The sequence below is a fragment of the Varroa jacobsoni genome, unplaced genomic scaffold, assembly GCF_002532875.2.
Source record: "Varroa jacobsoni isolate VJ856 unplaced genomic scaffold, vjacob_1.0 scaffold_847, whole genome shotgun sequence".
Taxonomy (NCBI): Eukaryota; Metazoa; Arthropoda; class Arachnida; order Mesostigmata; family Varroidae; genus Varroa; species Varroa jacobsoni.
Window position 1 is genome coordinate 286,194 of NW_019213749.1, and position 14,235 is coordinate 300,428.

The following is a 14,235-nucleotide window of genomic DNA, read 5'->3' on the forward strand; positions in this document are numbered from 1 at the left end:
TATTTCTCTTTTATCATGATCGCAGTAAAAATCTGAATCTTTGATGAATATAATGTATTTTGTCAAACCCCCATCCATCGCTAGCCCTATTATAGTAGGTTAAAATGTAAATATTATTATTATTATTATTACTATCGTGAAATGTACTTTCCATTTTAATGCATCTGTCGCCTATTTTGTATGTGTCGTCTTGTAACCACTATCAGGGGCTGAAAATTTGAAAGCCACATTTTGATTTTATGATCATTTCAATGATTTAATCATTGAAACTTACACAACAACGTATCCGTGTGCAAGTTTAATTATGAGCCGAGGTAACCTGGTCTAAAATAAATAGAAATACTTCTACACTAGCTCACACATCGGGTAACTACGTTATGACAATTTAATTTTTATTTTAGACAATTTAGATGAAGAGATATGTTCTGCCCTGCTTACAGTACTACGTTTTTCATCGATTTTTGGCCACTCGTTTTCTAAAGATACTTCAATTTTACGCCTGGTAGCCCCGTTAGGCATTCCATCAGACGCCTGGCTCCCAGCGTGAAACGATCTATGTCCGGGTTCGACCCTAGTCCACAACGAGTCCCTAAGATTAGCAGGCAAACACATTACCCAGTAAGCTATTACAGGGACCTACTAGAGAGACCTGGCTCACAAAAACGTTTCTAAAAAGTTCAGATACTTGCATTGGCCCGAATACGGCAATACTGTATAAAGAAGTTACAGTTTGAATGAATGCTAGCAGCGCAACCCTATAGTCTATGAGAAGCTTTGTTAGTACCGAATTTAAAAATAGTAGCCTGAACGATTCGAATTTTGCGTTTTTAACTGCTGTTAGGCGTTACGTCAGACAAAAAACTATCAGTCTAGACGGTAAATTCTAATTGAAAATAATGACACGTCAAGTAGATTTTAGGTAAGAACACTGCACAGATGCACAAGAAGTTCGGCGTTAATGTACAATTGTCTTCTTCTCAACTAAATAAATGCAAAAGATATAAAACAAAAGAGGACCCTATCTGAGAGAAAAAATGTAACGACAGCCTTTCTTTACGCTTGTAAATACTTCGCACTCGAAGAGAGCGACCACAGTCTGGTAGCCTACCTTAAAAGAGGACTGCAAAGTCATAAGGCTTTAACTACGAGCGTAACCTAATAATTCGACAAAATACCCTGAGGAAGTGTTTAAGACCCCGAAGATTAGGAAAATAAGAGGTAAACATAGGTCAATTTTGGGCTTGCCATATAAACGGTACGAAGATCATTTAAAGGCATGTTCCCATCGCAAGAACTAGAAAGGTCGGATTTAGTAAATCCAGCCTAAAGGTACGGTGGCGTATCACATATTCACATGCACCCAGCTACTTGGTGAGAGGACCGAAAGGGCGGACTTACAGGTTACCCATACAAGCAACCCAGCTTCTCTGTCAAAGTAAGCCACGTAAGCAGTCTAAAGAGTATAGATCTCAGCACAAATTATCTAGTAAACTTTGCATATCTTAATCAAATGAGCCAATTTTCACTATTCATCAGCACGTCACAGACACAGTTCAAGCCTGTATTAGTAATTCAAAACACGAAGGAAGCTGTTTAATTTATTTTCGACCTAAAAGAGCCAATGTTTCATATGTTAGCCGAGATACGCCATTCATCTACGTATAGTCAACGTGATTGATTCAACAGCTTTTGTGTTATTATTCCATTTTTAATTGGTCAAACCAGTTCTGTAGGAATCTAGCGAAGTGCATAGTAAAGCATTTGATAACACCAACCTAAAAGCTAACCTGTATAGTAATAAAAAAAAAAAGCAGGTTGAGCCTTTTGCTGGATTTGGTATTGCAGTAAGGCACTATCGTGACATACATAATTGAACGTATGTGATCCATACGCTGCCACGAGCACAACGACGCACGATATACTTATCTACTATTTGTGGTAGAATTATTTGAAAATAAAAGATCCTATCAGGTTATTAGGCGTAATTAATATAGGGTACTAACGAGTCTATGACTCCTTATGCTAACTTGGTACAGCTACATATCGGATTGGTGTCGTTGTCTTTTTGAACCATTAAAGAGTGACCAATGACCTATACTATATATATATATGGCAGGAACGATTAAATAAATAATAACGTTTAAAATTGGCTGCACATCCCAGACAACATCTACTCCTCGGCTATTTCTAGGCGAGCACCAGAGAGCATAAAATGCCATGCATCGTGAGAGATTGTTCCTTCGGGGGCGCGGTTGGTCAGTGTAATACGATTTCAAGTTAAAAGAGTAGAGCGATGCGCCAAGACGGCCTGTATCAATAATACATACACATTTTTACGTGATTTACCCTCCCATAGCTAGTCGATCGAGGCCTATGTAAATGCTAGTCACTACGGTATCATTGGACGCTAGCTGAACATCCAGTCGCATTCTTATTTAACGGTTTCTAATTGATACTTACAGGAAAGAACCTAGTATAAATTGTGTAACCATAAAGGAGGCAAAAAATCGTACCGAATAGGATAGCTCTACAACGGCGGTTCAGGGTTCGTCCCTGTATTTGTATGCCATTCGTGTGTAAGGCTGTAGAGTTATACAGCCTAGGGTCCTGCTAATCGGTCTACATGCTTTGTGCCGATATAGCCAGCGGCAAGAGAAAATTACAGTAGAATTCTGGAAACTACCTTAAACAGATCTGGAGCTAAATAAGTCAATGTGAGTGATCGCCTTTAGGCTAATGGGTAGTCCATATGGTGTCAGGTGGTAATTTTTGGAAGAGGCACTGCCGTATTCAAGAAGCTTCGTACTATTAGCAGCTCATCGCCGGTTATCATCGATCGCGAATGCTAGGCCCTTAACAGCACTGAAAGGACATACGCCCATGTTCGTCAGCAAGGTCATTTAAATCAAGGACGTGCTTTGAGAGATTACGAAATGTATGGCTATATGCAGAAAAGCATACTATGCCTTACGGTGGATACGTGCTCTGTAATACCTTCTATAACGTTTAAAATACTGAGGCCTATTGACCATATTAAACTACATCAGCTCGCCATATAAGACAATTTAGTTAGATATGTATCGTGCTGGTCACACGGCCTATTTTTCAAGCGATTTTTCTAGCCACATAGTGTCATACGTTTTGTGTGCCTTGATTGGCGAAGGCAGTAAACAGCACGGCACGTTCATTGCCAGAAAAGCAGATACGCGCAGTACCGTATATGTAGTGTAGAATTGGATCTTAGCAATGGCAGGTAATAATGCTACATAGGAAAATGGTACTGTCTATGTAACATAAGGAGTACACAATCCATATCTACGTAAATGCTACTTTATTAGTTAAAGATTATTTCAATGGGAAGAATATTTGGAGGCAGAAATTAGAGATTAGCCGATAATAGTCTCATAAACGATAGTCTTCGTTTTGACTATAAAAAAAAGACAATGCAGTTTGCTAAGCTATACAATTTACACCCATAAACAAATTCCATAAACGGAATTTGTTTATGGTTTGTAAATGTGACATGTAGATGTATAAACGTGACCCAATAAGAGCAGTCTCGAACATATCTGATATCCTCCAGCAACTCTGCCTCCTCTGCAACTCTATTCTTCGTCGGTATTAAGGGTTTGTTAGAGTTAACTAGGGTACTGTCATTTCAGCTAAATACCTAAGTACTTCTTGAATTTTACCAAGACACTTGATTACTTTGAAGCAAATAGTAAATTATTGCTCTCTTTAACCAAAGTATGTTTCGCCATCACATCAGCTTCACTAACAAAAACACAATTTTGTAAGCAGATGATCCTAGATCACCTTCCAAAAGAAACAATTTTCAACTAATTATATTTTCGAGATTAGATAACGCGCACGATTAATCGAAATCCATCATTATTATTTTTTTTTTACTAGATACAACACGAAAAGAAGGAGTGTACTTTCTTATGCATGTACACGTCCTCAATGTTTCCACGCACACCATTTTAAAAAAAAAAAAAAAGCTTGTTCGCTCACTGAGCTCTAACATTCTCCAAAGAACCGAACTCGAATTTAGGCCAAATCCTAAAAAAGCCAGCACCAGATCCGAAAGCCTTCTACCGGGTTTTAGTTTTATATATTACGGCTATATGTGTAGAATGTTAGTATGTGTGCTGCTGGATGTGGCGGGTACCACCTACCACTGAGACCCTAATACCTACCTATTTTTGTGCACACACATCGCTATATTTTGTTATGGTCAAGAAGGCGAACAATAAATAGCTACTAGTTTGGGCGCTCTAAGGCATTAAGGTCCTGCTGTCCGATGAGGGCGGTGCCTAACGTTACCGTCGTATCTGGGAAAACCCTTTTCTTCTCCGCTCTTATTTAAGATATTCAAGATGGCACAGGCGAAGTATAGGTTATTCGCACGAGGCTAAGGTCGATGCATGCGGAAATACACGGACGGGCAACGTATTCTTACAAAGCGTAATCGATTAGATTTTACAGAAAATGGGATGTTGTCACTTTCTAAATGTGCTATGTTTTTATTCGGATATATTTTTATGTCTATGAACTTAACTTTATAGCCAAATAGGGTAATTAGAAGTTTCTAATGTTCACCTGTCGTCTATAAAAGACTCTGCGCTGTTCTCTGTTAATACAATTTTAGTAATTCAGCTTAAAGGTACGATTAAGCGATGAGCACGACCTTTAAACATCGTGCATTAAAGGAGTCCACTTTGGTCCAATATGCGAAATGGCGTGTTAATCTAGGAAATCGATCTTTAAATCCATAGTCGTATAAATCACACGCCGTTGGCTAGTTTTTGCTTAAATAATGTGCATCATAAATGAAGGTCCTTGTTGCCTGTTGTCGACATCACGGGAGAGGAATCGAAAAAAATTATATATACCGTCTGTGACACTGATAAATGCCTTATGTACTAGATATGTAAATATTCCCATAGCACTAAGGCTGCTAGAATCCGCTGTATAAATGGGTCACTTCATATGTTCAAATGGCATCCAAGGTTGAACGGAATAGGTCGTTTTACTTCGAGAGCTCGTGAGATCTTCTTCGATGATGGCTGGAGTTAGCACGTCTGAGAACGGCACGACCTTCGTCCGAGTTGTGTCATTTATTGTACGTATTTTTATGTCCTTGAAATCTATCAGGACTTTTGTGCAAGCGGTCCTAAGGTTTAGTACTGCTTTCGCAGAGACCTATTTCGATGCTTCGAGAGTAATTATTTCTCTAGCTAATAATATAAGCAGCTTCGGCTCACATGAGCACATCATTTGTTTTTGTTTCAGTATAAACCATATCATATTGTGATGAAGGAAGGCCGCAATGCACGTGTAGCAGGAATGTATGGAAAACTCCTTGACATCCTTGCAAACTCACTGAATTTCGAGTAAGTACTATTATTATTATTAAAATTTGTGCTCAAACGAAGCTACTATTTTCACTGGTTAGAGCATACCTCTGATCCCCCATACGTAGTGGTGGTGTCGTATAGGTCTCCCCCAGATGTCATTTCCGGCGTGGATCTTTTAGCCAACTTAATTTACTCCTAAGTACTTTGACTTAAGCACGACCGGAATGATCTCTATTCTTTTCGATCGATTTTTTAATGCCTACTTACTATAGTTTTACGCTTGCCTGTATTTCTTTGCCAGATATGAAGTTCGGAATGTGGGCTTTTGGGGCTTGAGACTTCAAAATGGGTCGTGGACCGGCGCAATGGGTGAGCTTCAGCGAGATGTGAGTAGAGTCGCAGTGTACGAAACAAACGCACAATTCAAGAAAGCTACCGTTACTGAACCATTTTTGCGGTGCCTCTGTTGTTGTAACAGACGACAAAACGAGAATAACTCAAAGTTAGAATACGTTCACACAAAGCGATGCGAATATTTCCGAGGCTTGTCAGGTACAGCCATAGATATTTGTATAACAAAATAAAAAAGGATAGGGGCTATGTTTTATGTTTATGAATAAGGAGTATGAACAATTCTTTTTACTAAACGATGCATGGACTCTTATAGGAATATTCAACTGCTAACAAAATAATTGTAACGGTTATTTCTACAGAATGCGGACATAGCGCTAATGTGCGGGTTGCCCACGTATGAGGGATCTCAAGTGACCGTCATATCGCCAACACTTAACCCTGTGGACATTGCTATACTAGCTGCGCGGAAAAACCGTTTCCTTAAGATTCCGTTTGCTCTTGTCAATGGATTCGATTTAGAGGTGAAATAAGATTAATTGGCATTGTAACTTCAACATGGCAACTTACATGTGATGGTCCGCGTTGACTTTATGCACTACTATTTAAATGTTGCCAAATTGGTCGAGGGAAATTAACTTAATCCAGTTAGCTAAGGTAGTTATGAAAGGACTGTAACTTCGATCGATGTCGATTTTTGCATGTAAAGTTATGTATGCGCTCATTTGCTACGTACTGAATTGCTCTATAGGTATGGCTGTTGCTGCTTTTGACATTGGTTAGTGTGACGATTGAAATGACGCTCATACACTGTGGCCTCGTCCGGTCATCGAACTTCATACGACTTCTATATTTCTATGTGACACAGCTGTTTGGAAATATCTGGGCTGAATGTAAGACTTTCATTTTCCAACTATCTAATCAGTAGCAGTATGAGGAAAACTTAATGGATGATAACTAGATTACTTCATTGAACATATTTCTAAATACCACATTTAAACCCATCAGAGAAAATTCAAATTTTTCAACTTATCATCGACAAGCTTCCTAAACCTGTAAATTAATTTCCTAAAGCAAATTTTTTTCGACTCCAATAATCCTGCGGAAAAACCGGCAAGACCTTAGAATTGGCGGGATTATTTAAACAAAAGTACCAATGGACTTGTGCCTATTCACAGGCTCAGCTCGGCCTCCGTCGTTCAACGCCCTCCGAATGATTTGGATATCATGGATGCTGGGTATCTCCATGATTCTTATGAATGCCTTCGCCGGAAATTTAAAGGTTCAGTCAAAGCCCGTTTAAAAGCTCTGACGAAAATTAACCTATTTTTTCATTGCTGTTCTTCCTTCGCCATTATTTTCTAGTTGCAGCCGTGGTTAAGCTTGAACAGATCTTTCCGAGAATCATTTTTAATGTATTTCGTAACAAATATCTTTCTCATACGTCTACTGTAAAGCTATATTCCTTTCTCGAAAGGATTATTTGTTTGTAGTATGATTATTATGTATACGGCTGGGTTCATTTCTGAAATAGCGGTGAGATTAAAAAGCTGTCTTGCGTTTAACATTTAAGGAAATGAGCGTTAACCTCATGCCCCGCTTTCTTTTTTTTTTTTTTTTATCTATTTCGTGTACCATTTCTAACTCATAGCTTTTAAAGGCTCGGTGTCTGTAGGTATTACAGAATAATAAAAAGAATATTAACAGGAAAGAAGGTCAAAGGCGCACATTTATGTTGGGCATATTTAGTCAAAAATAATTACACGGCAATCTCTCGATCGTTTTCTATACAATCGATGCCACGAATGCTATTTTGGGACTTGTGTTCCAGGTTTAAGAGGCTTTTAACGTTTTTTTCTTTTATTGATAATATCGAGAAATTTAATGACGCCGAGCGTAATTGCGATATCCATTACCTTCCAAAAGCAACTTTTAAAATCTTCATATTCCGAATTTAGCCTTATATCGAACCTATAATAGATACCGTGAAGCCACGACCCACCGTTTTTTTGCTGTAACGGAGTTCGCTCTCAACGGCCACCCTAAGTAGATTTTGGCCTTAACAACCTTCTTTTAAAAAATTAACTTGAAGTTTATCATTTTTAAAACTTGTGGTGTATAGTTGATTAGTGTCGTTCTAGGTTGTTTGGAATTAGCTAATTAACCTGCTACATTAAAATTAAAGCTTTCAATTTCTAATTGACTGAAATTGACCGAATTTTTAACTGAAAGCCCTCCGGTTCCTAGGTCCCACTTTCATATACTGCTATAGAAATTTTGGGACGCGATTGTTTGACCAAGTAAATGCTCAATCTACATTGGCACCAGTTTGGCATTGTTGGTATGGTTCTAACGTTTCTGTTATATAGAAGAGATACCCCTTACTTATTCAGATTTTTTACGAGCTGATATTTCAGAGCGTCGTCGCTATTTTGGCGTGAAAGCGTCTGACTGCATTGTAGAATTATCACCGTATCATTATTTTTCGAGTTTTTTTCCATTGGTTTAGACATAGGTGTTTTGTACACAGTGATTATCATTCAGGAGGATTGAACTTTCTGTTGGACAGCATGGGACCGTACCAGAGAGGACTAAGGCTTTGTTCGATGTTGCCGGATTCTGCTAAATTTAACCGGAGGTCGTTTTCATATTAGCCTCTGCAGTACGTTATACTACGTTACTTACGTTATTCGATAGTTCGGACTGTGATTTTTTTGTTAAAAATCCGAAGGGCTCTAATTCGCTTTAACTAAAAGAAAAATTAAGCTAGAAAATTGAAAAAAAAAAAGCGTTTTTTTAATTTATTACGATTATCCAAGAATATCATTATATTACGTAGCCTTTCAAGCGCTTTAAGGAACAAACACCTTTTAAGCGTATGGAGAGCAGCAATAACAAGTAAGTCTTATCTGTACGATACCTTGGTTTTTGGAAGGAACTAGTTTCTTTCTTATGAAAACCTAACAAGCCAAAATATAGAAGAACAAACACTTTCAAACCTGTCAGGGACCTCAGGGCTCAGAAACCTACTCAGCTGACGCCTCTGTTCTTTTGGCACCTTTAGGATCAACAGAGTTTTGAATCACAATGAAATGGACTTTAGGCTTATCTAGAATTCTTGAAAATGCCAATGTGTTTAATGCGATATTATAATTATCTCTTTGTGTAGGGATTGCTCCTCTTTAAAGCTGAGACGCCGCGTATCTCCGGTCCGTTAGACGTAGCCAATCAACAAAAAATGAAAGTTTTTCTGCCATTGAATAGCTTCGAAAACTTATTAATGGTAAGTAAATATACTCAAGCACCTCACCATCACCTTTTACTTACAACCCGCTTTTGCTCGCAAAAAATTAACCTAACGTACTTATTAGTCGACATCTTTAGAACCGTTAAAAATTTTGATTTTGATTTTTGGCCTACTGTTTAACCATTATTTGGGAAACAAATGAGGAACTTTTTCATAACAATCGATGTATCAAGGAAGTTCGTGTAAATCACTTGCGTATCTAAAGGAAAATCTTTGCGTTCCCTTATAATAAGGGACAAAATAGGACGCTTTTGGGAAAACGTTTTTGTACAAGCTTTTGACGTATATTATGACGTATAAACTCTTTTCATTTGAGCACTTCGCCCCGATCGAGTCTTGCATGAAGTGTCACAAAGGGTTGGATTGCCACTGTCGTCCTCTACATGTCGTTGCTCTCGCCATCTGTAATTACAATAAGGCCATTATAAGGAACACTGATAGGCAAGATAATGTTGGAATTAAAATCAAATTATTTCCAGATGAAAAAAAAGTAGGTAACTTCATAGCTAAGTAAATACCACGTCAATTGTCAGCTGAAGTTTTCATAACTATAGTAACCTAAATTGGATGTAGAAGTCTGATCGTATATTGCTCATTTTTTTTTTCCAATTTACGCTTAGCTGTCCTCATTTTTGTGATTCTACCTTGTTTGTTCCGAAGTTTCGTCGAATGCTTTCCCAGTTCATCATCATTTTGATATCATCTTCAGTCTTCTTGATAAGATGTATTCAACCAAACATCTTCGTACATATGAAACTCCTGCAAAAATAACTATCTGCTAAGAGCTTTACGTATGTCTATCGTTTCTCTTTTTTCACCGTAGGCCGCAAAGAGTGTGTCGAGGTTCAAAAGAAATACGTCAGTCGTATTTACGTATCGTCCCTAAATCTGATCACAGGGTCGTAATCTGTTTTCCTATCTAGAGTACATCTAAAATTAGCTGTCAATTAAGCTATACCACCTTGTTACTGCTTAGTCTGCAGACAGCCAAATAACACGAAATTACATAGATGGCGACGATTCTACACCAAAAAAAAGGTTTTTATTTTTGAGTATACAACGAGCGGTTGAGAAGTAGACGTAAGTGTTTCTAGAGAATGAATTTTGACGATTGAAAGTAGAATTAGTCAAAATAAGAAAATGACCAATCATTCTAACTACCGTACTGGTTTTAAACCACTCCATGATCTAACAACACAGTTTGCCCATCTGATATGACGACAGACCTAGATTCATTCACGTATCCATGCTTCAATCGAGCCTTTTCCTGCGACGTCGTTCGAAACAGTCCCTTACCTCGCTCTGAGTACAAACAGCTAGGCTGCATAGAGTGATCTTGCCTTGAAGGCAGCGATTGACAGCCTGGGAGGACCGTTTCAATTTATTCAAAATTCCAAACTTCTATCGCTTCGAGGCAAATAATGATTATACAGTTTGGCAGACTGTGGAAACTTAACGTGAATTAAAAAAAATATTTTTAAATTTGAACCGCTTAACATTATAATCATATTTAGCACATGTTGGCATAGGCTCTCAAACATGCGATAAGTGAAGACTTCGAAGAAGGACTTCTATTTGCTAGAAGATCAGTGAAAAATCGATTACCGAACAATAGAGGTCATCATGTCGGAAAAAGGCGGAGCATGAACGGGAAAGCTTCTGTTTATTGTCGAGTATACCGAAGCTGTAGGGAGGCAAAGTTCAATATAATGTCTATTGCTAAACAATTGGAGACCGCGCACACCAGTACACGCAAATGCAAAGATCAATATTCTTTTCAAACAATGCAGTTAACCGAAACTCGTCTAGTTCTTCATCATAAAGACCTTAATATCGGGAGAATTATATATCACAAGCTGAAATACGATTTAAGTATTTAAGAGAAAGAGGCCCGACGTGGGACAAGTTTAGATTGGGACACGGGGAATACTTCTTCCAAATCTGATACTGGCTGAGAAGCCGTTAAGCTGTGTGCACCTCACCAATACCAAGTCTCCAGTACCACGAAATAAGACCGATTTGAAATTGCCGCACATATCATAATTTGCGTGTGTGGTACACATTAGCTGAACCGGGTCCTCCTGTAGTTTGCGATAGTATGTATATGATTTTTTTTTATTTCGGGCATGTTCAAAAGGCAGTATTAGAGTGACTTTGAACACTCGAGGTGGAGTGGGTTGAGACTGGGCATTTGGGTCGAGTGGTTCAGTGCTTCTACATATCATAATCGTCATTGCACGCACACTCTGGTCTTGGTGGTGACGTAATCATATTATTCTGCATGGTAGTCCACATCACCAACGAATCCACCTGCATTAGAACATACGACAAACACTCCACTGTCCTGTTGTTCGACAATGAAATTGTTCGTCCTTTACGGTATGGCCAAAGCTAAGCAGACCTGTCAGCCGGCCAACATGTCATAACGCAATTCAACTTTTCTACGCTTACCCTCTGGATTTAGTTATTATTTTTTTTATCAAACAACAAGGCTGCTGCCGTAGCTAGCACAGTCGGAACGAGACAGGACGTATTTCGTCCGTAGTACTCAGTAAACTTTACAAAGCGACGTTTGTTCTAGATTGGGAATAAGGGTGGATGATAATCCGTCTCTCCGATAAGCCAAACGTTCGATTGGCGTAAAATACTTTAAATCGTTCGATAAAGTTTACGTAACAACTATTGATCTGTATCCAAACCAGGCGATCGTTGCACGCTAGCCAAATGACAAAACTGTGTACTGCACTGTGAAGCCTGAATGACGATGTCTTATGTAATAGATTTTATGGGTCTCCAAATAGAAGGTGTGTTATTTCAGCCTAGCTCCATCTATTATTTGCCCATGGGGCATTGGATTGTTCAATGTTGCATCGACTTTTACCAAATTATTGGCAATCGCTGGTTTGCCGAAAATCTCAACAATTACTTCCATCTAATAAATGTGCTCGTGAAGACTTCAGATAAGGCGAGTGTGCGGAGCTTGTATCATCGAGCCGTTATCGAGCAACACACAGCGACCCCGCCAGCTGAACTGTTTAGCGATAAAATACTTAATGCGGTGTTCGAAGGACAGGCTGTACTATTAGCAAGTCGCCCAGCTATAGGAAGAGGAACAATGGCACAATGTAAAAATCTAAAACGAGGGGAGTTCTACACAGCGCGCGAACTAATCGGGACATATCATGCCGTCATTTTCTACAATCGAAGAATGCCGATACACCTTCAAGAGGCCATCAACGAACGGTAGGATACCCTCAAAGAACCTATAGTAGATACTAACTGTGGAAGAGACCTGTAGTCACCATTGGTCATGCGGCCAATCAATATGTAGAACGACAGTTAATGAGTACTTCGTAATTGTACTGGCATAACTTAACTGGTCCTTCTAGGAGTCACTACTCAACTTAGTCGAATGCGCTTCGTTTCTTTTGTCCTGTGCTCGTGCTATGTTTCACACCAAAGCCTAGTTTTCGTTTTTAACATTTGTAGCTAACTAGTGAATAATTGAGAACGGATACTATCAGGTTAATGTCGGTTTTCGGATACAATGGGGAATACCTTCCGTCCGTAACTGGCGCCGTTACGGCTAGTTTGATCCCGATGCGCATAAACTGCACAGATAAATTGAAGACTTCCTGTTTGCTAGATTCGGAGAAGTCAAATGTCCAATCCCCCCGAAAATCCGCTTTTACTCTGTACTTTCCGAAGCAACAAAGAGAAGGGGTGCAGGTGATTGGAGTAAAGAGTGTACAACTGTATTCGAAAAGTCAATAGGTTTTAGGTTCAGATATGGAATGAACATACATTGTGCAATAGAGTGGCATTATATGATTAGTTCTGTTAATGCTAATTGAAGTTGCTTCATAGTTTGCGCTAATAAGAAACATCTAATCCTGGTTCATACAGCGAGGGAGGCAACCGTATTTATTTCTCATAGCATTATATAAAGGAATATGTAAAAACATCGAGATAATCTGCTACTTTATAGACAAACGCAATCTAGAGGGCTTCTTATAGGTTAGGTCATTAAGGAAAAGTAAACGAATTTCGAGGTCGTAGATGTATGGGACATAAACGAGTGGTAATCTCTTGTAACAGACGAAATATTCTGCTTTGTTGCAGGTTGATGCGTTTGTACGATTCTGGTATCTTAGATGAGTGGTTTCGTAAAGTAAATGGTGCGTGGACTGGCTGCTCTGCCGTCGCTGGAGGTAGCGGGGACGATCGTTCAATGGAGGCTCTGCATCTCGCAGACTTAGAAGGACTCTTTTACATTGTGCTAATGGGGCAAACTTCTGGATCGATTGTCTTCATCTTAGAATATCAACTTCATCGTCTCCTTTGCGAAGACTTATCAGCGCAGCGACCTCTGGAATAAAAACATCAAAACGCAGCTCTGGACAATATTATGCTAGCTAGTCAACTAAACATTACCGTATGAATGTTATGGCTGTGATGAGCGAACTAGAAGCACAAACTCGTTTCTCGGTTAAAATTGCTTATGGCGACAGATATATCTGCATACTTTTCAATTTAAGAAGTAAAACGCAATATATAACAACCCCACACCGTTGGGGGTTTCACATGTCGTTCGAATGTTTTCTGTCGACATGAACTTTTTCTATCGATATCTATCGTAGCAATACAGACAGTGTTTAAAGAACGATATGCCACCAGTTTAATCACAAAAGTTTGAAATCGAGCGTGTGGGTTCGTAACTTTCCTGTATAACTCTTGTAAAGCCATCTCTATAATAAATATGAAAGGACTTTTGCCACTAGCAGTGATATGGATAGCGCTTTACCGGGGCTTGTGATATATATACCCTACGACTTAATCCAAAAATCAGGGGGTACTCACACTTTTTGGATCATAATTACGATCCACTTTTGTAATATGTGTTATTGTGTAATTGTTGAAACTTTGCAATTCGTCTTTGCTAGCCGTTCATAGGCAGTTAGGTTGTTTAGGTATTTTAAATTAAGATTGAACTTGTACAGCTGGTCTTTATGGTGGCTTAGACACATTTATGGATACATTAGCTTACCCAGACGCAGCTTGAAATTAGATTTAATTTTTCTGTAGAAGTTAGCTAAGAAATCATAGAAGCTACACTTCCAGATACTTGCGAAGTTGGAAATTAACAAACTGCAACTTTTTGACCACTTGGTATTTGGATCCCAAATTGGATATTTGCATCCTATCTTCGGAGCATAA

General features: G+C 38.8%; 2 protein-coding genes and 1 long non-coding RNA gene across 10 annotated transcripts; 2 read left to right on the forward strand and 1 right to left on the reverse strand.

The window, feature by feature from the left end:
• Positions 1–5,667: 5,667 nt before the first annotated feature.
• LOC111264336 (uncharacterized) lies at positions 5,668–7,045 on the forward strand. The gene is made up of 4 exons (XM_022840144.2): positions 5,668–5,746; positions 6,074–6,235; positions 6,463–6,604; positions 6,890–7,045. The coding sequence occupies exons 1-4, from the start codon at positions 5,726–5,728 to the stop codon at positions 7,012–7,014; spliced, it is 450 nt and encodes a 149-aa protein (XP_022695879.2). The 5' UTR covers positions 5,668–5,725; the 3' UTR covers positions 7,015–7,045.
• Positions 7,046–8,471: 1,426 nt separating this feature from the next.
• LOC147752967 (uncharacterized) lies at positions 8,472–13,819 on the forward strand. 3 transcript variants are annotated; one of them, XM_086970041.1, is made up of 3 exons: positions 8,472–8,994; positions 11,972–12,261; positions 13,141–13,819. In XM_086970041.1, exons 1-3 carry the CDS (start codon positions 8,950–8,952, stop codon positions 13,394–13,396), a joined length of 591 nt encoding a protein of 196 aa, XP_086826167.1. In that variant the 5' UTR covers positions 8,472–8,949; the 3' UTR covers positions 13,397–13,819. The 3 variants fall into 3 exon arrangements, with proteins under 3 accessions (XP_086826167.1, XP_086826168.1, XP_086826166.1); XM_086970042.1 differs by lacking the exon at positions 8,472–8,994 and adding an exon at positions 11,705–11,822; XM_086970040.1 differs by lacking the exon at positions 8,472–8,994 and having other exon boundaries at positions 11,705–12,261.
• Positions 9,277–11,433, reverse strand: LOC111264337 (uncharacterized). 6 transcript variants are annotated; one of them, XR_002682819.2, is made up of 4 exons: positions 11,262–11,433; positions 10,245–10,380; positions 9,663–9,777; positions 9,277–9,420 (listed from the first exon to the last, which is right to left on the reverse strand). It is a non-coding gene; the product is annotated as an uncharacterized LOC111264337 (long non-coding RNA). The 6 variants fall into 6 exon arrangements; XR_015312656.1 differs by having other exon boundaries at positions 11,001–11,433; XR_002682818.1 differs by lacking the exon at positions 11,262–11,433 and adding an exon at positions 10,624–10,987.
• Positions 13,820–14,235: the final 416 nt, after the last annotated feature.